Genomic DNA, 25,609 nt, shown 5'->3' with positions numbered 1-25,609 from the left:
ATCACGCGCGAGGAAAGAGCCCAGGAATCTGGACCATTGGCTGGGGTGAAGATATGGTTTAAGTTGAGATCTTCCACACTGTGTGACAGATAGTTACAGTACTGTGCAACTTGATCGACGTACTGCACTCACTTTTCGAAACAATAATTTTCTTCCCAGCGATGAAGACAAAGCTGAACTCGCTTTCTAAGACAAGGCACCACATGTTGCTATAGTATACATCTCACCATCGCATATTTCAGGGATGTGTGAGGAACGGAAAAAGCTCAATCACATTCTCCGGGAAGGCTCCTTCTAGCACCCTACTCTCTGCGGAAAATTTCTGTGAAATTAATCATGCATCAAGGTTAGTAGGTCACGAATATTGAAACCTTCCTGTGACGACAATCGTCTCTCAACAGGCCAAATAGCATCCCTCGAGTGAAAAAGCATATTAACCAGTTAAAAGTTCTAATTACAGAAGAAAAAATTCGGTAATTGTTCCGAAGCCAGTCAGCTCCGAGGTCTTCTGGGTTATGCTTCATTCTCTCTCCCCCTACATCTTGATCATCAGATTCGAATACCTTCTCGCGGATAGCTTTCTGATTATCCACCGCACCAGGGCTTTCAGCTTTCCTCCTGGAACACAAGTAACCACACGTCAACAATATCTTATCATCCAAATTCATCAAGAACATTAACCTCTTAACTGAGTTGCACTATGACCATGATTTGTTAAGAGCAACACAGAGGAGCAGCAAGGGTGGCAAAGGGCCCTACAGAAGCTATTTTACCTGATTCTCTTTCTAATACTACCTGTAGTCAATCTCCAATATCCTAATATAACTAGCTGATCAAGAAATATTACAACAGTTATCTAGATCTCTTTCCGTTGACCAATGCCTGCAACTTGTAACGGTTAATTACCATCTAAGCAAAGAAAGATGGCTTACAGCTAATTCACTCATTCGTTCCCTATTCTGCAAGAAGTCTCATCAGATTAGAAGAATTATGTGAATCAAGAATGCCTAATCAAATAAGCATGACATCCCAAAAGAAATGACAGCCTTTTGACAAGTTATATCACCACTTGTCCAAAAACCAGAGTATAGGTCATGCAAGGGCACAGAGTATAACAATCATATAGATGAATAAGAGCACCATTTGATTCAGTTAGATTGGACTAACAATTAGAAGCACTTCAACTTTTACCCCGGCGTATTTGTCTCTGGTTTCTTTTTATGCATAGAGTAAGTATAATAAACATCCCAATAAAAATTTTAGATTTCAATCAGTAGACCACCAAGTCACCCGTCCAACAGCTTCAGCTTGTCGCCTTGCACTTTATGTGCAACCAAGATCGGAGAGATAGTGGTCAGCCAAAGGCCAAGCATAAGGTTCAAGGATCACTGATGAAGTTACTTTTTGAGAAACAACAATTTATTTTATGACTTGAGACCTTGCACCCCAGGCTACAAACACAGTAGGGAGACATGAAATCCATCCTCTCAGTGGGACAAAGCATGACCAATGACAGACATCTCAACCCATCATGTTTGGGACATCCAACAAAATTTTATTTTGTCAAGTCTAGGTCTTGCAGTTTTCCCTCCCTGCCCTCAGTTGAAACAACTCCACGCATTTTAGAACCATGCAACACTAATACTGAGAAAGAGTAAGACTACCATTGTCAATTAAACACTGAAGACATGATATTAATGTAATGGAGATGTATCCACTGCAAAACTGCAAGAACTTTAGTCAATCCATTGGTGCCACATTTCAGACAATTAAGTTCTATTCATGTCTGCCCGACATGTGCTTCACATGAGTCTGTCAGAGGAAGCATAAGGTAGGACTCTGTAGACAAATTTACAGAACGTGGACAAGGTGTATGCTACACACTAAATGCATATATACAGATGAAACTGATATTTTATCAGCAAAGTCAAAGACCACAAGAAGTTGTAAATTCAAGCATACTAGCTAGTTGCTTCTTTATCATTCAGATATCATATGAGATGCCTGCTGATGTGCAACATAAAATTTCATTGTATCTGCACCTGTTGATTGCTTGTTAGCACCATCCTGATGGGACTACGATACTCATAGGAACCTTTTGAAACTTAAGCTTAACACACAGCAAGTACAAAAGATATTTTACATTGATCAAATAGCAGAAGAAAACTTACAGATGAGCGTCACTGGACTGACTTCATTTTTTCTCGGTTAAGGAAAGCATTTCATTCTCTGCAATGTTAATTAAATCCTCGTTGAGGAGTAGATTTTGAAATGCATGTTGACTTGTGTAAAATTTTGTAAAGCAGATACCTGTCTCTCAATTTCGATAGCAGATGCAGCAAGCCTCCGTTTCAACAATGACCTATCTTGTTCACATATTTCCATCTCGGTGTCTAAAGATAAATGAAATGACCAAGTAACAATATTGAAGGAGAGAAGGCTGATGATGATTTAAAAAAAAAAGGACAAAAGGTAACTGATTAGTTGAAATAAAAAATATATATATATTTTGTCTGCAATTAGGTTACAATAGTAGGCTGATAGATCAAAATGGAAAATTTACGTTATGGCTATTCAGCTCTCATAAGATTTATGTTTTGCTCCAGTACCATTTTTAACAATTCATCACCAACAATCACATTATGAACAAATTAATGAGAAAATAATTTGCATTAAGTAAACAAAATAGACATACATTTATTCTTATGAAGCTAGATATAGAGACAATTTGAGCCCTTTTTTAATTAATTCTTTCACGAATGTGGTCATCTTATTTTTGTTCCATTTTGCAATACTAAGAACAACTACATGAAAGAGTTAAACAATCAATGAAGCAGGAAATTTCTTTTACTGTTTCCAGAACACCAAGACAGTTGACATCTAACTCATTAAAAAAAAATCATTTGAAAAAGATTCTTGTATTCTTATTTGAATTACTGGACACTTGAAGTCCGACAGACAGTCAAAACATTATTAAAGAAACAATTTTTTTCCAAATATAATATTTTGGCTACAGTCATAGAATATAAGTTTCATGTGAGTGTTCGGCATATATAATGATCATAGAGACAGTTCATCCTTTCCGACTGATAACTTTTATAACAAAAACGTAGCTTGTTGTGTATTCGTTTCGTGCTTCAAAGTGATTTGCTTAACCAACAAGCTGAAATCCAACTGATAACTTTTATAACAAAAACGTAGCTTGTTGTGTATTCGTTTCGTGCTACAAAGTGATTTGCTTAACCAACAAGCTGAAATCTAAGGTAAATAGCTGATGCCCGTAGGAGAGTACTCAGCTTGAACAGAAACTCAGAAAAAACAATATTGCCTTTAAAAGAAAAAATCTGCATCTAAATATTGCAATGTGCGAGAGACAAATATTTACCAACATTCCAAGTGCTATTTCCTGCACTCACACCCAGTAAGTTTGACAGTTCAAGCCAATTTTGGGATATATATCAGCTATAATTCATACAAATCTGCAGAGAATACCAAGGTCTTACCATAATAATATGATGACAAGATGGTGATGCGTTCAGTGGGCTGAAAAGTTTCATAGTAGAACACATTAGTTACATACACAAAGCAACTAGAGATGACAAGGATTGAAAACGAGGCTTTTGGTTTTTACAAACAGAAAAGACCAAGAAGTATTGTGCAACCAAATATGAAGGCATAAAGTCATTATGGATCCACACATACAAGTACAGAAAGACTCCAGAACTTTCATACATTTAGTGATCATATGATGAAAAATTGGTGAGTTGACAGTTCAAACATTTAGCCTAGACGGCGACTAACCAAACAAGCATGTATTTAAATACTCCAAAGCACTGAAGCCACAGCCAAAACCAACTTAGAAGAACGCAATCGACCCACCTATATGCATTTATATGCCTTCATTATGCAAAACGTGTAAGCAATACAGTGAAAAGAAGCTATCCCAATAAGTATACTTAGTTGATCACAGACACAAAGGTTGCTGATGGCCCAGTTGGTCAATCTCATCTCAAGGACAGAATGAAGATAAACCTTCATCCCCCTTCCACCCTCTGCCTCAGCATTTCAATGTAAAATATCATCCAGTTATAAGCAAACTTTAGCTCACTGTTCTAAGCAAGTGCAATTATCCTAAACATCTAGAACTGGAAAAATGATGAACTACGAATCATACCATTACAAAAATCCCTTCCTTCTTAGTAGGGAGTTGCTCAAGCTTTCTTAATGTTTCGTCACCTTTAGTAAGTTTCCCGAATATTGCATACTGAAGGTGAGTAAACGAGGTTAGTGATCATGTGACATAACTGAGTGGTGTGAAAAACAAAATTTGAAGGACGAGAGATTCCTCTGGCATACTTGGCCATCAAGGTGAGGTGCATCTCCAAGGAGTACAGAAAATGAGGATTGAGCGCTGTCTGGATCAGAATACCTACGCAAGAAGACTAGAAGATGTTTAGGCAAATAAATGAGTTCATATATACAATTAGAGTTTGCAACCACTGTCATCAGAGGTGGCATTCCAAGGCAATTACTAGACAAGCATACGTGTATTTTCAGCATTTTGCTAAGTCATAAAAAAGCTATAATTTTCTCTTTGCACAGTATCACATACATTTGATGTACAGTACCAAAAGAAGAGATGTATGCATGAGTTTTGTTCTACTGTACTGAAAGATCCTACTGCTCTTAAGAAGTCTTTAGTCCACTTCAAAAGTCTCTGATCATGGTTAAGAGCTCTAACTTTCCATGTAAATGAATTCAATTAGATCAGATGGATGGAGCAGAACAGCATATTACAAGGAGGCAATATGCGAAAGAGTCAGTATAGAGCAAACAATGGTTAAAAACAAAAACTCTCAAGGCTAAACCATGTTTTTTTTCTTAGATTAGAACAGCAATACCAAAACAACTTAAGCATCTAATTTTGTATAACAAATTTTATGCCAACATCCATATTTCCCCAAGCAAAGTTTGCCACTGACCATCCAACATGATTACATTGTGGAAAACCATTACCTTCCCATAGAAAGAATTCCTCTTACATGTTTGACATCACTGAATTCACCAACAATAGTTTTTTGAGCAAGCACCCTTTGCTCTTCATTCAATGGAGCACTTCTTCCTCCTACAACATCCGCCACTTGGGCCACAAATCCCTTGTCAACCTGCATTCAGGCAGATAAATGTTCCATAATTTTATGCAAAAATGAAACCAGTGATTTATTAGAAATTTATTTGTTCTTTACTTCCTTGTAAATACCCGGAAAAAGTGATTGGTATTATAGCATCCCAAGCGAACAAGCTTGAATATATGGTCCACTGTTTTTGGAGCAACACTAGGGTAGAAGCCAAATTCAATATCCCCATAATTGGTCTGCATTGAAATGCATCAAACCACATTAAAACCTCCTTCAATTAAAGCATGAAAAGAATCCCCTACCACTCCCCAGGTGCATTTCCCTGAGAGAAAAGCTGTGTCAGAGAGAGAGAGAGAGAGAGAGAGAGAGCAAAAATGAAACGCTTCTCAGGCATTCCTTTTCTTTTCCACCTCTTTTTTCATCCTTTCCTTTCTTATTTGGAAAGAGGCTGTTGAGTATAGAATTGGGGAGTCAGAAATGATAAGTAAGACAATGAATTTAATGCAAATGGAGAAACATGAATTGCAAGGGGAATTTTGTGCTACGTATCAACCATGGTTTGCCTCAAATGGGGTCACTAGGGTGTAGTAGTAATAGCATCAATACAGATTTATATTGTTCACTTCTTCTGCAAGGAGTACACGTGCAGAATTACATATTTACATCAAACAACAGAACTTTCTCAAACAGAGTCGTTTCCCTTGCCTAAGTTACCGAGTAGTACGAGGCATGCCAAGGCACAATTTATTTGCTCCACTTATTGACTCCTGTATTTGTATTAACAGTATATAAACTCTAAAATACTCGATCAACTTAATCCAAAACTTCTCAAACTCCATGTAATACAGAAGAAGCAAAGGAATTTCCTTGTTTTCCATTTTTGGCGAATATCACAAACCCACTAAGCTCTGCCTAAAAAAAAAATCTCTCTTGAAATTCATCAAAACCATTAATATATGATTATTTTTGTTACTCTTCTAGAATGAGGCATGGCATCAACATGCAACAAATCCAATCTTTTCATCAAGCTATAAATGAACTCAATTATTCCCAGTACGAGGATTAGACAATCATACCAAAGAAAACACCAACTAAAAATTGAATCTCGATCCGAGTGTCGCGAAAATTCGGCACAATACATCACTTAACTAACTTACTATTCCCAAAGAGCTGGTAATCAACATTGCATCAAGAATCTACGGTGAATGAATCTACATTTCACATTTGAATACGGAACACATAATAATAAAGTTGCTGTCTTTGAAGGTACAAGGCTTATACAGGGGTTAAAGTTTGAACCTGAAAGACAACACGGGCGGTACCCATCTGGGGTTCTGCAGCAAAGGCATCATTGAAGCCCCAACAGAGAAGAAATGCACAGGAGACAAGAGGGATCAACTCCTTCACCCTTTTGCATCTTCCCATCTCGGTGGACAGTTGACCTTGGCGCCTGATTTTCTACCAATTTTCAGCTCTGTGTAAATTTATCTACACTCTGCAGACTGCTTTACAGAAGAATTAGGGGATAAAGTTTTTCGTTACTGTACTATTTTTTCTTTTTTTATATATATTTTTAATTGTAGTAGGTGAGGAAGGACCCGAGGAGATATATTTAGAAGTCCCTTCTCTAACTAGCCTGTTACATGGTCGTCGGACCATGACAATTAGCTTCTACAAGTATTTTAATGGGCACATCTGCGTTTGTGATCGTCCAATGTGTTTGTTTAATCATCTAAGAAGTGAATTTCATTTTTTCTTCCCAAAAAAAAAAAAGAAGTCAATTTCTTCTTTTGGCTTTTTGATGCATATTCCAGTCAAGACATTAATGGATGTTTTCTGGAAAATGTGGAAGATAACAATGGAGTTTATGTGATTAAAATCAAAGAGAAGGGTCTATTTCTCATTCAATTGCATGAACTCCAATTTAATGTTTTTGTTTAGTTATACATTTGATATAAATTCTTGACATAAGGATATCTTTTTCGGATCAGATATGTCATCATCTGAAGATAATTATCAACTGAAATCATTCATTGACAATTGAAAATGTACACTTGCAATTAATTTGTATTGCTTTATGTGCTGAATTGAAGAATTCTTAAGTTCGTAAAAATTTCAAAGAGCAAATACATTTAGATGACAAAAGTGATTTTGACTGTACAAGTTATACAAACAAGGATGGGTGTTGAACAATTGAACGCATTCATTCACCCCAATTTTTAGATATTAAAATATGTCAGTAAAGTCTATCAAAAATTATTGACATTTTTTGACCTTTTTGTTACACAAAATATGGATTCAATGTCAAACACAGAGGGTGTATGGATAGAACATTATTAAAAATAGTCACCGAAACGTTCTTTTTTATACGTGAGGCACGTGAGATAAGATAAATATGTAATTAGAAAGATAAAAAAATATATTTTTGATGCAAACGAATAAAGTTTTAAAAAATAGTTCCTATCCAAACACTCTAAAGCCCAATCTATTAAGGACACAGGCCCACTTGACTTAAGATCTTATCACTGAGTTTTTACCGGGAACCGCAGCTAATTTTGGCCCATTTATTCAAGAATGTTGGGCTATTAGCTCAGTGTCGTGCATCTCTGGAAAGTAGTTCAACTGACATATATAACAAACAGCTTTAAAGCGTGGTAACTGGAGCACGACACAAGCTTCAGCCGAGGTTGGAGAGAATAAAGAAGTCGGCCGCAGCTGGAGCTGGCTGCAAGCTGCATTGTAGAAGCAAGAAAAGGAATCAATCATCCTCCACCGGTAAACTGGATTGACAGCAATCTTGATTGAAAGCGTTGAGTGGTCCTCACGAGACTAATTGTAACTCAACATTTCAAATTTGTTGAAAAATCAAATCATAAAAGTCTTAATAGTCACCCATTAGGAGTTAGTTAAAGACTCATCTCCTGGGAGCTGGCAATCTTTGCACCACAATGCTATACAGGTCCACCATTTAAGGAAAGTGCGTGCAAGATTTCATTTTTCAAAGATGATCATATTAGACTACCGCCCCTATACGTAGCGTAGCAATGATTTTTCTGCTCCTCACAACTTTCCTCCAAAAGGTTAATAGGTCGCAGCCACGAGCCTACAATATTCAATCATTCTTTTGTCATCGTATCCGATCCCCCTCCTCTGGAATGGAAGTTCATTTCGAGATTGCCGCTTGATCAATTCCTCCTCTGCAAAAGGTTGATAAATTACCCGCTACATATACATAACATACTGATTAATCTTTCTTTTATACGCTAACATATAGATATCCGTACATAACATATGTGTAAAATTTGAATTTAATTTTCAAGATATTTCGTGCATGACGCATGCGTGCAAAATTTTAGACGGATAAATCACAGGAAGATGCGTAGGTCTTCTGCGAACGAGGGAAACTACATTCTGGATACAGAAAAGTCACTGATTTTTTTATTTTTTTTTTGTAGGACGTCATCACTGGACAAGATGCGAGAAAAGAAGAAGGATCCTCTTATATATCGTGGGCTCCCTGGAAATTGCTATGTATATATATGTTCTGCTGCTGGCATCTCTGCTACTATTAGATTAGATATCCTGGGTTGAAGGCATTGCGTGTAGTTGGGGCATTTCTCGGGTATATGCCTGCCACCTTTCCGGTGCTAAAAGAGGCCATGATTGGACTACCCTTTTGTTCTAGTTACTAGAGTGAATACAGCGGGAGGACAACTAAATATGATCGATGGAAAGTGAATTTCATATTTGATACAGACACATGAAAGGAAAACAAATGGCCACATATTCTTTCAGAACCAGATTCTGATTCTTCAAACTATTATTTGTACTTTTGTTTCCGGAAATTAATTCCAAAATTCTGTCCTCTAAACTTGGTAGAATCACGTAAAGTACGTTCATTTTGGTGGTGGAGATTTGGAACTCAGAGTTAAAAGAATTAATCAACTAACGGACCAATTTTAAGCTGGCAGTTTGTCCAACTCAAGCGTTTGGAACTATCTGTTCGCTCAAAAACAAAATTATAGACATGATCATGTTCCAATAATTTTAATTTGCACAATGAGCAATGAGGGAGGGGGATTCCAAGTGCTGTGCTGCTATCAGGACTTGGAATATGAAGCTGATCTGTTCCAACCATTGAAGTTGTATAAATTTGTCGTTGATGATGAAGAAGAATTAATGATGAAAGAAAGATAAGTTTGAAGTTGTGCATTAATATTACTATTATATCATAACCTAGCTAGCTCCAGGCATATATTAATGGGCGTGAGACTATGTCAAAAGTAGTGTCCAATGCGATTGCGGAACATCGATCCAACTTAATTGTTTTTGTAAAATGGATTATTATTGGAGAGTTCAGATGCCTGCTGGATTCGTTATAAATTTATTTAGTTGAACTCCTAAACTATGCGTGCGATACTTCAAATCTTGCAGCACAACTTGAATCACATCTTAGCTCACTCATGCATGGCTAGACCTAGATCTAGATGGATGTCCTCTCATATATAATTTCATATATGTATATATATATTCCTGATTGACATGACAAAATGCAGGAGGAGAATAAACTAAAATGCATTATTCTCTGCTGATCAAGATCAATTCACATCAGCCCATCATATTAGAGGAGCTAACTCTCAACTATAATACGACATTAGATTCGCCATTAAAATTAAAATCGGAGCTAGGCATAATTAAGGGAGGTGGATGATTTTTGAGAGACTAGAAGGTGGGGGGAATCTCCCACTTTTTTAATATATTGCAAGGACTTTAGGGTTTGATTGGGACTTTGATGATTGGCCATAGTGGAAATGTGATGGGCAATGTTCCAAGTCACGTCATTAATTGGGTCCGTCCTATTAGAGAGAGATGGAGAGAGAGGAGGGAGGCCATGGAGGCATCAAAAATGGCTTTTTATTGGGGCGGTGATGGCCAATTAGAAAAAGATACCGAGAGCTTAAGAATTAAAGATGCTTTTAATCAGCAGAATGAAATATCTTTAGGCAAAGTCTTCAAATGGGGCAACGTCGTTTTCATGTATGTGGCCGCTTAAATGGCCTCGTAGAGTTTGGGGTTTGTGATCGTAATAATAATAGTCTCTTTGCTTGGTTTGGCGAAATTCACGGATTTCATGCCTCCCTTTCTTTACTATCTCTCAAGACTGCAGAATTCTTTTAAGGGACAACAGTGCTTGGGATGGAGATAGGAGATGAATTGGACGGGAGGGAAGACTTTCTTTTTAATTAATTTGAAAAGGGGGACGATTAATTAAGCCCTGAAAATTGACACTTGCCTAACCAAATTGTTTTGCGAGGAATTAAATCATCTGTCTTCAGATCAGATCGGGAAGATGGAGATTATTGCTGAATTTGGATTTTATCCCATCAACCAAACCAACCGTTTGATAAAATTCAAACCCAACAATTATTATGCAAGAGAAATACTTCTCTTTTTTTTTTAAAATTTAATTTGATGTTAACAACCGGTATTTAATGACCCTAACAATCATTAGATAGAAAAGTTAGAATTCTCGCGTACATGCTGTCGTAGATTTATATTGAGTATTTAGTCTTACATTACATTAAGAGCAAGAGCTCTAACTCTAATTAATTATTGAAAAGTGTATCCACGTCGTGACTAATGATAGTAATTATGACTAGTAAAAGGTTCAATGTTTTTAATCATCAAGTGAAGTGTGGATTGAATTCTCCGATATACTTAACACCCCAACCAAACGTGTCGAGTATTGTTTACCTGGTAGCCAATTAATTCCGCCCACGCCACACATGAATATGAATATTGATCCTAGCCAAAAAGTTACAAAGAGAAAACAGACGTAAATATATACTTGAGTTTGATGATGGGGTATTAGCTATAGAAAATCATATATATATATACTACAAAATCACTATGACATGCAATAATTTGATGATGGGGTAATTACCTCGATTTGAAGAATTAATTTTTTTTGAAATAAAAGAAGGATTACTTTGTCAAAGGAAAGCATATTGTGGTATACTCAGTGTGTGTGCGCGCGCATATATATATATATATATATAACACAGCAAATATTGATTTGTTTCTGTATCTCTCAAAGAATTTTGGTCCTAAACACATAAACTTTATTTGTTAAAAGTGGGACCTTGACAGATACTAATCTCAAACTAACAAATGCAATCCATGTCATGGAAACCCCATACATGTCACATGGACAGCCACACCTCATTTTCTTCTTCCCTTCTTTCTCACCCCAAACCAAGCAACAAATAACACCATCAACCGACGCAAGCAAATTATTATGCGAAAACGAATTTAATAATAGTGACAGAAGCCCTCTTCCTCCTCCTCCCCCAACCCCAAAAAAAAACAACGAAGAAGAAAGAAAAATCAGATTTATTATCAGCAAGTCATCAAGCTAGCCTGCCTTCCCCTCGTGCATGCTCAGGTGTACGTTAGGTTTACAACACAAATCATTCAATAAATACTCCGTCGACAATCTTTCACTTGAACTCAAATTAATCATTCAGCAATTTTACTGACAACAATTTGTAAACCATTCTAGTCGGTCGACAGCTCAAATTTGCACCTACTCATCAACAAGTACAAAGTATCAGATGATCATCCAGCTAGTACGTACGTGATTCCCCTTCTCTTTCTCATAGTACTAAAATCGCATCTTAATTAGGCTGTCATATTATATATAGCCAATGCCGATCAAGATAACTGATCAGCGATAAATGTAGTCTTAATTAGAACGAATAATAATATTTTCCTAATTAAGGAAAATGATGATCGAGTAGTAATTAATTAAATTGACTTTAGAGTCGTAAGAGCAAGACAAAAAGATTTCGATAATGTTAAGAACTAGCTCTCATCAGCAATGTGTCACCTTTTGCCACACACTAGGGTTTTTTTAACTTCCACAAGCAAATGCAATGCAACAACGTACTTTCTGATATAATGCTACCTACTAAATTAGTAAATAAACGAGCAGCACCAATCCATATAGGAGAGAAACCCATCTCGCCCGCCACTGAGATGAGTTAACTTAAATGGGAGTGCAGAAACGGGAAAAAAAAAAAAGCACGCCCCATCTCTTTGCTTCGTAGATTGCGTGCTGCAAATGAATAATATTATTGGCAGCTTGTCGTTCGAGTTGTAATCCATAAGATTGCGTAACTCCAACCACCATTAATGGCCAACTTGAATTTTTGTTGTTGTAGGATCAACTTTTACATATATGATGAAGACAAAAGGCCGTACGTAGACAGACTGGGATTTACCCTCTTGAATTTTACTCCTATTCTAGAATTCACTTTAATTGTTTTGTATAGATCGTCAACTATCTATGCATTTGGGTTACCGTTAAAACTATATATAACATGGCGCCTCCAGTTGACAGAAGCCCTCAAGAGCAACAAACTGGATATATTACTGTGTTGAGAATTTAAGACTGCTTGACGGTGACTTTAATTAGTCTTTTACTAATTACGTACTACTACTATTGCTGTCGATGAAGAATATTATTGTTAGGATCGATTTCTAGTGTAATAAATAGCAGTTTAATTAGTGTCAAATTAATTCTTTTACAAAACACACAATTAGGTAGGTACTAATTTGAATAACTTTCTTGTTGCAACCTTGTTGGTTTTTTGTTTCACTACTAGACCGGCCATACTTTTTTTATCAAATGCAACGCAAAGAGAATCTATCGCACTCGAGAGATGATTATCCAACTGCGAGTACAAGTGTATATCCTCAACATTTTAAATCAAGGGCAACTCAGAGACGTACGTTTTGTTCACAGAAACGTTATGCAGAATTCAGATCATCATGTAACATATATATATATACACTTACATAAAAATGATGATGCATTGTGCAGCATGAGTGGAAGTCAAAGGACGGATCATTCAAGTCAATCAATGGTTAATTTTCTCGTATTAACATTAACCTTAGCAAATATTTTGTACAGTACTACATAAATTGTAGTGCGTGTTTGTTTGAGATTAATTGAGATGAGGGTTAAGCAGAGTCCACATACATAAACGAGAGAACAACTTTCTCACCATCCAATAATGCTTCACATGACCACACGTCTTTAGACAAGTGGTAGACACGTGGATGGATAAGATTGGAGAAATTAGTGCCTCGAAACCATGAGGGAGAGAGTATTATGAAGTGGGTTAGTGCACGCCACCAGTATCTTTTTGTGGGTTGGGATATATATATATATATGCATATAGATGTATGTATAGTGCATGGAGCATGATATAGTGGAGTTGCTTGGTTTTCAAGTTTGTTTATTATTATTGTACCCTCACAGATTTTATATAATCATCATAATTATTACTTTAATATTCTATTCCATATATATGCCCCGAAAGATGATCCATATGTCTGCACGTGCCCCTGTTTACCATTTTTTCTCTTCCTCAAAATTTCCCTGCTCTCTCTCTCTCATATATTCCAATCTAATCTAATCATGCACTACTAGTTCTCAAGAATGAAAATCAATCAGCGTGGATATGCTTTTCCTTTGGCATCGCAAGACTGTTGTGTTTGATCATATCATTTAATTAGCGTTGATTAACTTACAAAGCTACATCGATCCATGGATATAAATAAATAAAATGTGCGTACACCAGTTTAGTTACTATCATGAATATATGGATTAAGGGTCGTATTAATTTATCAAGCTACTTATGCTTAAGCCTAACTAGCTCCACAAAGATAATTATGATCAAGCCAAGCTTTAAAGTAGTAGTGATGTGGTAGCTAGGATTGAGCAAAGCCAAAAAGAATGACAATCATATAATATGAAGCTAGAATTAAATTATACATAAAAGGGCAAAGTAATAAAATGCAGATAGTACACACACAAAACAGTTTCTTGAAAAAAGAGAGCTGTTGCAAGACGGGTTTTTTATTTTTTATTTTTTTTGGGTCTATTTGAGCTTATCTTTTGGCCCTATAAGCAAAAGTTAAAGGTCTCACTAATCTGGTGTACTTTCAATAAACACAGGACGACATTTTCAAAGATCGATCTGTCGTGAAGAATTTTGCTAATGGCTGGCAGCAAAATTCCGGACGCAAGCATAAAGTTCTCTTATTACCGGGAAAATTAAAAGAAATGAAAAAGAATAAAGTGTCATTTCTCTTTCTCTTTTATCTTTTTTGGGTAGGGAGGATAAATTATCGAAGCAAACACGGAAGCAAAGGCCGGCAGGGGGCGGACATTCTCACACATGCGACCCTCTTACTCATTGTACTTATCTTCTTCATTTTCTTTCTTTCTTTCTTTCTTTTTTTTTATAAAATAAAAGAAAAACTGTTTTGGAGGGAGGGATTAACTGAGGCGGAGAGTAATTAATTATAGTTTAGAACAAATCACTGCTTCCCATAAAGTTAAGCTAACCTACTCCTCATTAGTCATTCCCATCCTTATTGACCCGTTGGCTTAGAACGCATTTATTTAATCAGGATTACTGCCTCTGCATTTATATTATTATTATTGTTTCAATGCAACCGAATTATGTGGTTTGACTGAAATTTCTAGAAATTGAACTTTCATTCGACTATTCTTGGCGGTTCATAGATTTTGACTCACATTCATAAGAGACAATATAATATTAATGTTTTGGGACAATTACGACTACTAACTTTAATTTTTCTGCTGTATCACCATTTAATTAGTTCTGAAACATCACCAGAAGAAATTGATGGCACATAACTTTCGATTCTGTTACAAGCCAAAAAAAAAAAAACTAATACTAATATAATTTGGAATCACTAAGACTTTGCTTGTCTGAATATATAGAGAGAAAGTTGTGTAGAAAAAACAAAGTGATGGAAAATGGGAAGATCTTTCTGGTGGACGTGGGGTTACAGAGAAAAATTTTGATTATAATTAGTGATAGCTCTTTCTCTCTTTTTTTTTTTAAAAAAAATTATAATTAGTGATAGTTGTTAAAATTTTTATTTGTAGATAACTTTTAGTATTTATTGATTTTAGTTGCTAATTAGTGATATTTATTGATTTTGGAGGATTAAAAATGTTGCAAGAAATTACGCGCACAAGGGATAAAGGTAACGGAGAAAACATTAATACTTACAATTTAGCACCAACAGTTTCGGTGGAGGAACAAAAAAAAAAAAAAAAAAAAAAAGAGAGGGAGAGAGAGAAAAGAAAGTGAGAAAAGATATAGTGCTTTTTGGACACATGTTTGCACAGAGGGGTTCCCACGTGCGCCGACACGTGGCTCGTGGATCGAAGCCAGCAGTGTCTTTGGCCCCCAAAAAATCCGATTTCCCTGGCACGTGCGTACTACTCCAGTATTCATGCTGTGCAAAAATGCAAAAAACTGGAAATGGGAGGGGATCGTAAATCGCAAGCGGTTGGCGCGCCCGCGCGAGCGAGTCGTCACCAGGACGACTCTGTCCCTTTTACCGTTTCTCTGCTTTTTGGCTTTGGTCAGCAAGCAAACGTGATGTTTCTCAAAGCGTTGGTTTCGAGCTGGCAGAATTTTGTGGTACAACAACTGCTGCACTACACGATTGCACGACGCCGTCGAGTCGAGTCGTACACGCAATTGGTCAAGTACATCAAATGCCAAAAAACCTTAAGGTCCCGATGCACCAATCAATCCATGTTTTTGTTTTTATGTTTATTTTTGTTTGGCTTCCAATTTCCTCAAATTACCCCTGCATCTGCATGAGGATGGGAATGAGAATTGAGAAGGCGATAAGACAGTCAAAAGTTTCATACTTGATTTGGAAATTGGAATATGAATTCTACCCACCTCCTTTTATCTTCTTCTTGAATGGGAAAATGATGGGAAAAAAAGAAAACAAATCCAGAGTTGGGAAGTGGCATCATCTCTGTTAGGCGCTTGCCAAAACCGACGAATGGCTGGCTACTTCATGTGCTTTTTTTTTTCTTTTTGTTTTTGGGACCTCAACCCTCACCTTTGATAGGGAATTCAAGATAAAGAAACCATCATATCTTGCAGCTGAGGAAAAAATGGATTAGATGGAAACGGTTTAAACGCCTTTTTTTTCCCCTTTTTCTTTTGGGACGTGGGTGAGTTTGGCGAGGATCAACATTAGACTTAGGGCTGCGTTGATAGGAATATCTTGCAGCTGATGTTTTGCCTTTGAACGGCTCTCTATAGACTATTGGTGGGGGCCAAGTCAAACAAAAGAAAAAAAAAACACTTGCGCATCCCCCATTATATTTCTTTGTTATTTTATAAAAATACACATATATATTAGCAAAAGGCATGTCTTTAGATATGGTCAAAATCTCCAGCTGGGAAGAAGATTAATCGCTCAGGCTCAGGTGGAGCTGCTGGATCAGACTACTGTAACTAACTATTATGTAAGACACGGCAAGGGTCGGTGTGACCACTGCTACAGAAAGACCATTTTACGAACATGTAAAATAATTACAGAAATCTTTTGATTAGCATTCGCAGAGATATATATATATATATATATATATGTATTGTATGTATACCACCATACCCATACCATCACCATCACCATCCCTTGCTTGTTTGGTGATTGTAAAAGATTAGATTAGAGCTGGATAATGGTCATTTTCACATTCAGATAACGACATACATCATACTCCTACGGATTACCAGTGTCCATGAAATCTTAAGAATTGATAAGTTAATTTAATTAGTGTGAAGGACATCTGGTCAGCTTTTGTGTCTCTCCACAGGAAAAAGGGCAAAAAAAAAAAAAAAGAGAAGAAAAAAAGGGAAAGAAATTAGGAGGAGGCTGCTGGCACAAATTAAAAGAGAGAAGAAGGAAGAAGGTGGCGTCGACAAATTAATAATAATGTTGAACAGAAATGGCGAATGGATTATAGTAGTTAGGGATCAAAAGGCTAAAGTTGGGATTTGAAAGGAGTTGGCTTTTGGATTATGGGCGCCTAATAGTACAAAAAAACGTGATCACATCAATGGTCAATCTTAATTAATCAGGGATGACCAAATGAAAACACATTTGCTTAATGGCTCCTTTCCTTTTTGTGATTGACCCGTGTCTGGATGACTTGGACCATATATACAACAAGTGAAGTAGGTTGGTTGGGTTTTTTTTAGTTTAATGGCCTTTGTGATTTCTTTGAAAAGAAAAGAAAAGAAAAGAAAGGAAAAGAGGAGAGACACTGGTAGGCGAATGTGATGATTATTTTTCAAGGTGATAGGCAAGAAAGTTTGAAGCCGACCACCCTATCCCTTAACCTATAGAATAAAGTTGTTTGTGTCTAATTAAAAAAGATGAAATGATTGTTCAGAATCTATCCACTGTTCAAATTTACACACTTCTTCTTAGTTCCCTTCTTTCTCCCTGCTGCCCTCTAATAATAATAAATTAATAATATCACCTTTCCTTCTCTCTGCTGCGTATTTTTCATTCTCAATCTTTTTTTTTTTTTTTTTTTGCTGCCAGTATGAAATAAAGAAAAAAAAAAAGAAGAAGAAGAAAAACTCTTGAGAGCCTTCTTTTTTGTTGAATACACGCGGTATAATCATCGATCGCTATTTGGTGTCAAATGATACTACTTTTCTACAATTGTTGGCTAATTTTGTCTGGCCTTATCTTCAAACTGTGCTTTAAATTTCAACATTAGCACACTTTCTGCGTTCACAAGCAATATTGGCATTTGCTGCTCTAATTCAAAGTATTCATTGATTCCTCTTCTGCCTTTTTTTTTTTTTTGTGTTTCTTTTTCTTGTTTTGTCAAATCTTGTGCTTTTTAACGAGATGGCCAATTCGAGATGTAACTCAATGCATGTTGTGCTTGGGCCAAACTTGACTGAGACTGCAATTTAATAGAGAACCTCCCAAAACAAAGTGCGACCTGGTGATTTTTAGCTTCTTTCATCCTTTAGCAAAACGCAGGAGGGACAAAAAAAAATTACATTTGACCTGTCTTCTGTTTGTTAAAAGAAAAAAGTAGTACGAAATTCTAGGGGAAAAAAATGATGATGTAGGGGCTAAGAATTGACAACTGCGAGCTTAGGATGGTAGACATAACAACTTATCCACATAGACTTGACAACTTTTGAAATGAAATGTATTGGCACCTATATTGTTGCAAAGACAATTTAAGGTACATGTCCTTTTTCATCTTTTTACAAGAATAACCAATTACTCCCTTTTTAAGAAATGAAATTATAAATGAGTTTGGTTGGTTTGCTAGTTTTGCTAGTTCGGGCTAATCAAACTCCAATAATATTTCCTCTCAAACAAATATTTTTCTTGTCAAATATTTCTACACGTTCTTGCTTGCCTTATTCCGAACTATGTTGCGTTTGAGATTGGATAGAGTATTATTTAAAATAATTACTGTAACACTTTTTGTGATGCGATGTAATATATGCGAGATAAAAGGTGATAAAAAATATAAAAAAATGAATTGAAAAATGTGTTTATAATACAAATGAAATAATATGTGAAATAATTTATCTATCCAAACACTCTCCCTAACCTTTTCCCGTTTTGAATGGATAAGTTAAAGTTGAAAGAAACCCATATACCACTAAATGCGCAACGGATCTTCTGTCCCACATCCTATGCCACTCTCTATCCCACTTTTTATTATATTGCTATTTCTCCTACATAAACATCATGTTTTAGTTCTTTTTTGTTTCTTTAAGATTCAATAACTATTAATTGAGTTATACACAAAATTTAACAAACTCAAAAAATCAAAATGCATAAAAAATGAGATTTTTTATGAATTTTCTACTGTATTTTTTATTTTTCTATTATATATTACTTTTTTTAAGCTTCTGTATTTATTTTTTATTCAATTAATAGTTATTGAATCTTAAGGAAACAAAAAAAAAATAAAACATGATGTTTATTTAGGAGAAATAGTAATATAATAAAAAGTGGGACAGAGAGTGGCACAGGGTGTGGGACAGAAGATCCGTTGCGCACTAAATGTGATTTGTATTCACCTTGCACGTTTCTTGAGTTTCATGATAATTACTCGCATATGGAAATACTAATCCACGAATCTTCTCATTTGGCATTCCAGTAATCCTTTTGACATGGTGATATTCACGTAATTCTACATACGCTATATTGGTCATTCGTTTTTTTTTTTTTTTAGAAAAAGGATACTTTGCAGGTCCTTAATTCCAAATATAATTATCTTGAACAAGTATGACAAAAAAGTAAAAAAAACAAAAAATGCAAACATGCCCATCTAACAAAAGGTGAAAGAATATTTTGACAACATCATCATATGGAAAGCTTTTATTTGAAAGAATATTTTGACAATAATATCATCATGTAGGAGCTTTTTATATGATGCGATGTTAGGAGAGAAATAATCAAAACGGTAAAATCAGTTATAACAAGATGCATAAGATAAAGAGTAGTACTTGTTCGTCATCTTAAAACAAGAGTTTGAGCTCCCCCCTTCTTCTTCCCCACTCCTCCCGCTTCTTATTTCTTATATCCCAAACAAGGCCATTAATTTCAAAGTTTTGAGATTACATGGAGATCTTAAAATAGTTTAGGGACTAGATTAGAAATTTTAAAGTACAGTTTTATTTCCGGCCATAGTCTTTTTTTGTCTTGATGATAAAAGGGATATACGTGGAAACATATATCTGTGTACAGATAGTTATGCACCAATGTCTGAGTGTTTTAATTTTTAACTACCTGTAAATAAAAGTTTGACACTAACACCAAAAGTAAAACTGGAGGACAGAGAGAGAGAGAAGAGAGAAGATAGAAAGAAAGAAATCGGAAGAAGGGAGTGAGAAAGAGAGAAGATGAAGAAAGAGAGAGAGAGAGATAAAGGGGGTCCTCCAAAGTCCAAAGTGCAAGATTATGCCCCAAGCCTACTAAGCCAAAGCCTGTCTTAAATTTGCAGTGACAGAAGGGAGAATCAGTCTCAAGAGAAAGCCAAGCCAGAACGCCAACAACTGAAACTGCACTTATAACACATATATATCATCTCCATATCTTATACTCCGCAAACATACATACAAATATACAGCGAAAAAGAGAGGAAAAAAACCCAAAAAACAGAGAGACTTTTTTCAGTTACAGATATACAGACATACAGGATAAAGAAAGAAAGAGGAGGGATAGCTCCCTCTCTGTATTCATATTCCAATCGAGTCTTTCCTTCCCTTTTCTTCCTTCTTATCCAATCCGTAAGTTTCTTCTTTTATCATCCCAGTTAATCGATTAAGTACCTCTGTATTTTTTTCCCCTCGGTTTGCTGTTTGTGCTTTCATTCTATTAGTTGTTTAAGTCAATTTCTATCTGTTTTTAGCTGAAAGAAGCTTGATAAATAGATCTAATTGGACTGCATGTGATTGAAAACAATGCAAGATTATCTTTGATTGGTAGTTAATACTTTGGGAGGTTTTGATTTCTGGGCCTGATCTGAATTTAAGAGATCTGGTGTCTGCAAGTTTAGCTCTATGGTTTATTCCTTTTGCTCATTTGGTAAAAAAAAGGACTTGATTTTGATGGTGATTTTGATTTTGGGATGCTGAAATTATTTCGGAATTTGATTGTTTCAGAGGGTCCTCTGAGCTGCCAAGTAATTAGCTTTGATTTCAAGGTCGGATTTTTGTGGATGTTTATCTGTTTAGATCGTTTTTAGATGAACTTGGATCAGCTAAAGTTATGGATAGGGCCCTAAAACTAGAAGCTTCGTCGCAGTTTTTCTATTTTTGCGTTACTCTGTTCGGCAATACCTGTTTAAATATAAGCTGGTGTTCTTCGATGCTCCTAATTATTAAAGAAAATTATCTGGAACTGTTGATTTAGGCCTTCGATTCCTATCCCAGTTCGACAACTGGAGGCTGCTGTTAACCTTCCATTTTTTGCCCCCTTTTTGTCCTTTGGCTGTTTATGTCAAGTTTGTTTCTGTTGACAAATTTCCCGGATTTTTTGGATTTCGGTTACTGTTTTTTCTGCAGTGGATCCTGCCTGGTGACGAGGTTTTTTTTGGATCAAAGGGAGGTCCATAAAGCTTCCTTTTCTGGGTTGATTAAGGAAGACATGTTAGAAGACAGGTCTTGTTTGGTTTCTCGGGACTATCCAAGAACCTGTGACCAAGAAGGTAGCTGGGCTTGCATGTACAGGCGGGAAAAAATTGACATTCTGCGTGGGAAGCGGCCGCTAGAAAATGATGGGCAGGAAGAACTTGTTGCTACAAAGGTTCCTAAGCAATCAGATGCTGATAAAAGTTTAGAGACAGCTCTGACTTTGGGGGCTCTTTCGATGTCCCCAGCTGACGAATCCACTAATCAGCGTCATACTGGAAGTAATTCTGATTCGAGTTCCCTCATTCACGCTATTGGCCGGGACAACTCTATTAGCTGTCTAATTCATTGTTCAAGATCAGACTATGGTGCCATTGCATCATTGAATAGGAGTTTTCGCTCCCTAGTTAGGAATGGTGAGCTTTATAGATTGAGGCGGCAGTCTGGTGTCATTGAGCACTGGGTTTATTTTTCATGCCAGTTGCTCGAATGGGAAGCATTTGATCCTTCTCGTCGCCGTTGGATGCATTTACCAACAATGAATCCCAATGAGTGTTTTGTGTTTTCAGACAAGGAATCTTTGGCAGTTGGCACTGAACTTCTTGTTTTCGGAAAGGAAGTTCTGTCTCATGTCATTTACTGTTACAGCTTGTTGACAAACATGTGGACTTCTGGAATGAGGATGAATGCACCTAGATGTTTGTTTGGTTCTGCAAGCCTTGGAGAGGTTGCAATTTTAGCTGGTGGCTGTGACTCTCAGGGGAACATCCTTAGTTCTGCTGAGCTGTATAATTCAGAAACAGGACAATGGAATACACTTCCAAGTATGAATAAACCACGGAAGATGTGTTCCGGGGTTTTCATGGATAAAAAATTTTATGTAATTGGAGGTATTGGAGGACCTGATTCAAAGCTTCTGACTTGTGGCGAGGAATATGACTTGGACAGAAGAATTTGGACTGAAATTCCAAATATGTCCCCTGTGCGGACTGGCGCAGCTAGGGATACTGAGACACCTGCTACTTCTGAAGCACCACCTTTGGTTGCTGTTGTAAATGATGAACTGTATGCTGCTGATTATGCTGATATGGCTGTAAGGAAGTATGACAAACATAATAAAGCATGGTTTACAGTTGGAAGATTGCCTGAACGAGCAGTTTCAATGAATGGTTGGGGGTTGGCTTTTAGGGCATGTGGTGACAGACTTATTGTGATTGGTGGACCAAGGACTGTTGGTGAAGGCTACATTGAAGTCAATTCATGGGTTCCAAGCGAAGGCCCACCAGAGTGGAACTTGCTTGGCCAAAAGCAGTCTGGAAGTTTTGTCTATAACTGTGCTGTAATGGGATGCTGAGGAGTTGGACTCAGTGGGCATCATGTGTACTTAAATGGTGCCTTTTCTAACGGATACAAGGTTGATTCAGTGGCACAATATTCTTGCTAATGGGTAATTTATCCCAACTCTTTTTAATCATATTTTTCCTTTTCCAAGTGGGGGGAGGAAGGATAGGGAGGATTAGCAGATTCGACTCGAGATTCAACAGAATGTTTTCTTTGGGAAGAGATCTTGAGTACATTTTTCAAATTTCTATCTATATTTTCTTTCCTTGGAATTGTCTTCCCCCATTTTTTATTAACACAGGCAAAGAGATAGTTTTAATAACTTTACGGAGCCATACATTGGTAGGTTTTGAATAGCATTTGTTGGAGCTTTTCCGAAAAATCAAAGAATTTAGGTCATTGGAGTATTATAATCCTTTATCTTCTTGGCTTTGTCGTGAGGAGAGAAAATAAAGGATGCAAGGTCGTTCTCTAGGAACATGACATATGTACTGAATACATTTATTGTTGGAATTCATGGGCTACAAATTTGAGCTTTTCCTTCCACAAACTTCTTCCAAAGATGTTTTCATTTCTGGAGAACAGGTTTTGTATAATTGCATAATATCCTACTTAGAATTAAGTTTCATATCTCTCTCCTGATTTACTAGTCTGTGATGATTGTAAAGGGAATGCTTGAGCAGGGGTATCAAGAGGTATCATTGCAGTTCAGCAACAGATTTTTGCATTAGATTTTTTATTTTTTTTTTGGGGTTCTGTTCTCTGTTTTGTTAGGAAATGAAAGCATTCTAAGTACAGTTACGCATATGTATTCAACAAGTATGGCACTGAACTACATTCTCTGGACTCTCAGCGTGTGTTCACTTTTCAACACTTTGTTAACGGCATTTACAGTGACAAAATGGTAGGTCATCTGCATCATAGCTTGTGTTCTCATTGTTGAGTATTGCATGGCCCCTATAAAAGTTGGAACATGCTTAGTTTTACAAGGAATAGGAGCACAGGCGGTTATATTACCTAGATTTTGGTTGATACATTAATAATGTTTTAACTGGAAAAAAGGTGTAGGATAGAATACTTTTTAATGATCTCTGTGAACTATTTTTCCTGATGCATAAATGATTTTTAAGCTCCCATGTTCGCATGCTCGCTGTTTGTCTCTAAGGAATTTCTGAAATTTCGAATTTGCATTTACTGCAAGCTATTAAAATCACCTAATGCATCTCAAAATCACATTTAGTTTTTAGTCCATGATTCATGTTCAAATTAAAATCTTCTGTAACATAATGTATTAACTTCGAGTTGCATGTTCTATTTAGTCATTCCATATATAATTTCGGAATTTTTGATACTGTCAAGTTTGCTGTAAGTTTACTCTAAAGCAAAGAGACTAATGCAGGAACTATAATGGATTAGCTTTAAAGTATCAGACTTGCTTCATTTCAATGAACACATACAGGAGATACCTTCCTGGTGTGGCACATATATTGGTACTGGAGTTGGTGGGATATAGGGCTTTAATTCAGGAAATAGGGCTTTTCATTGGTACCTTTTGATTCAAGATATAGGGCTTTAAACCGAAAATCGTTATATTGATGGAGTTCTGCGGTTGCGTTTAATTGAATTCTCTGACCAGATTATGGATGGTTGAATTTGTTTTTTTTTTTTTAAAAAAAAAAATCATCTGCATGCTCTTCAACATGCTCCTTAATGTACTACTATGTCCCACTTCGTTTTCTTGTGTTCTGGTTTTGACTTGTGAGCATACTAGCTGTAGTACGTCCTCATTATGATGGTATAAAAGCTATTTAGCGTGGATGGTATCATGGCAAGCCTTTATAGTAGTAGATCATAACAGATGGAAGATTTACCCAAAATCCTATGCGCAGGGTTTTGCATGGTCTTTTCCCTGGTACAAGTTCTGCTCTATGCTTGGTAACAAAAGTCATGTGGAGCCAAGAATATACCTAGGCTTGGTGGGATTTACTCCTAAACAGGCAATAAAGTTGGTTTTGGTGAGATTGGACCAAATTTATATAGGTCTTCTGATCTTCCAGTTTTATGTGGCCTACTCCAAGAAGAAATATGTACTGAGTTTTGGGATTGTTGGCTTTTTTGGCATTTATATGTCTAGTATGGAAGCTGCATTACACTTGATATCCATAAGCAGTAGGAGGTTTAACCGCTACATTGCTACTCTACTGGACCGCTTCGCATCTAGCAAGTACAATTAGTTTGTTGACGAGTAGTTCCCCACTAGTTGCAGTCAACAGACGTTTAATGTTTCATCTCTCTCTCTCTCTCTCTCTCCTTGATACTTGATTTTGTTGCAGTAATACATTATACAGATAACAATTTGGTTAGTGGTCATCTTTCCAGTCTCTTTGCCATGTCCTTTGGTATAATCATTCAACAGGCCAAGTGTTGCTGTGCAAGTGAACCAAGAATTGTATACCTTTCTACTGAAAGTGGATTTAATAGATGGTGGGGTGGGTGTTTACTTTATTCGGAATTGTGTACACGACAGAAGTTTACTCCATCTCTTCATCGTCCCTATGCTATGCTACGCTACCGCCATTAACCTTTCCACACTAATCACATTATTAGTGTGCACACGCCAACAATTATTACCCTCCTTGCATTTATATTCAGTCGGCATGATGTTCCCGAGGTTGGAAAAATTTCTATATTAAATACTTTTGTTTAAAGAAATTGCTACGCTTCTAATCATTTTTTGGTGAGTGAGGATCTCGTTCAGAAGTGTGCTGCTTTTAACCTTCAGATTACATGCCGATTTAGTAAGGAACAAAATAAGTTTATGGCAACAAGCGTTTTAATTTATAACATTAGTAGATTAGTTTATGGCAACATGATGCATTAAACGGTACGTAATGCACATGATATAGAGTATTATTCTTTTAACAAAAAGACAAACAAAATTCTATTAACGAGCTTCGTTCAGCACGAATTGTTTGACAAATTTTGAGGAGGAATTTCAAAGAGATTCAAAAAGGTTGGCGCATTTAGCATGGTGGTTGAAGTGTGCGACCTTATTTGCTTTTCTTGAAATCCCAATTAACATCAATGTAATGTAAT

At 36.4% G+C, this 25,609-nt stretch overlaps 2 protein-coding genes and 1 long non-coding RNA gene across 8 annotated transcripts; 2 read left to right on the top strand and 1 right to left on the bottom strand.

Annotated features, from left to right (window-relative positions):
• Positions 1 to 310: 310 nt before the first annotated feature.
• On the bottom strand, positions 311 to 6,866 carry LOC140021553 (peptidyl-prolyl cis-trans isomerase CYP23). 4 transcript variants are annotated; one of them, XM_072072659.1, is made up of 9 exons: positions 6,438 to 6,852; positions 5,261 to 5,374; positions 5,017 to 5,165; positions 4,357 to 4,429; positions 4,175 to 4,264; positions 3,504 to 3,543; positions 2,311 to 2,393; positions 2,172 to 2,229; positions 311 to 618 (listed from the first exon to the last, which is right to left on the bottom strand). In XM_072072659.1, the coding sequence occupies exons 1-8, from the start codon at positions 6,561 to 6,563 to the stop codon at positions 2,209 to 2,211; spliced, it is 696 nt and encodes a 231-aa protein (XP_071928760.1). In that variant the 5' UTR covers positions 6,564 to 6,852; the 3' UTR covers positions 311 to 618; positions 2,172 to 2,208. The 4 variants fall into 4 exon arrangements, with proteins under 4 accessions (XP_071928760.1, XP_071928763.1, XP_071928761.1 ...); XM_072072662.1 differs by having other exon boundaries at positions 5,261 to 5,460; positions 6,438 to 6,578; XM_072072660.1 differs by lacking the exon at positions 311 to 618 and having other exon boundaries at positions 2,171 to 2,229; positions 6,438 to 6,858.
• Positions 6,867 to 7,959: 1,093 nt separating this feature from the next.
• Positions 7,960 to 9,048, top strand: LOC140021736 (uncharacterized). Its single transcript, XR_011825679.1, has 2 exons — positions 7,960 to 8,344; positions 8,594 to 9,048. It is a non-coding gene; the product is annotated as an uncharacterized lncRNA (long non-coding RNA).
• A 10,747-nt stretch (positions 9,049 to 19,795) lies between these two features.
• Positions 19,796 to 24,883, top strand: LOC113716648 (F-box/kelch-repeat protein SKIP11-like). 3 transcript variants are annotated; one of them, XR_011825047.1, is made up of 3 exons: positions 20,336 to 22,619; positions 23,288 to 23,417; positions 24,403 to 24,883. XR_011825047.1 is itself a non-coding variant. In XM_027241041.2 (2 exons), exon 2 carries the CDS (start codon positions 21,189 to 21,191, stop codon positions 22,524 to 22,526), a length of 1,338 nt encoding a protein of 445 aa, XP_027096842.2. In that variant the 5' UTR covers positions 19,796 to 20,329; positions 21,107 to 21,188; the 3' UTR covers positions 22,527 to 23,063. The 3 variants fall into 3 exon arrangements, 1 of the variants encoding a protein (XP_027096842.2); XM_027241041.2 differs by lacking the exons at positions 23,288 to 23,417; positions 24,403 to 24,883 and adding an exon at positions 19,796 to 20,329 and having other exon boundaries at positions 21,107 to 23,063; XR_011825046.1 differs by lacking the exon at positions 23,288 to 23,417.
• Positions 24,884 to 25,609: the final 726 nt, after the last annotated feature.

Source organism: Coffea arabica, chromosome 11e, assembly GCF_036785885.1.
Source record: "Coffea arabica cultivar ET-39 chromosome 11e, Coffea Arabica ET-39 HiFi, whole genome shotgun sequence".
NCBI classification, from domain to species: Eukaryota; Viridiplantae; Streptophyta; class Magnoliopsida; order Gentianales; family Rubiaceae; genus Coffea; species Coffea arabica.
This window is presented reverse-complemented; position numbering and strand designations above follow the sequence as displayed.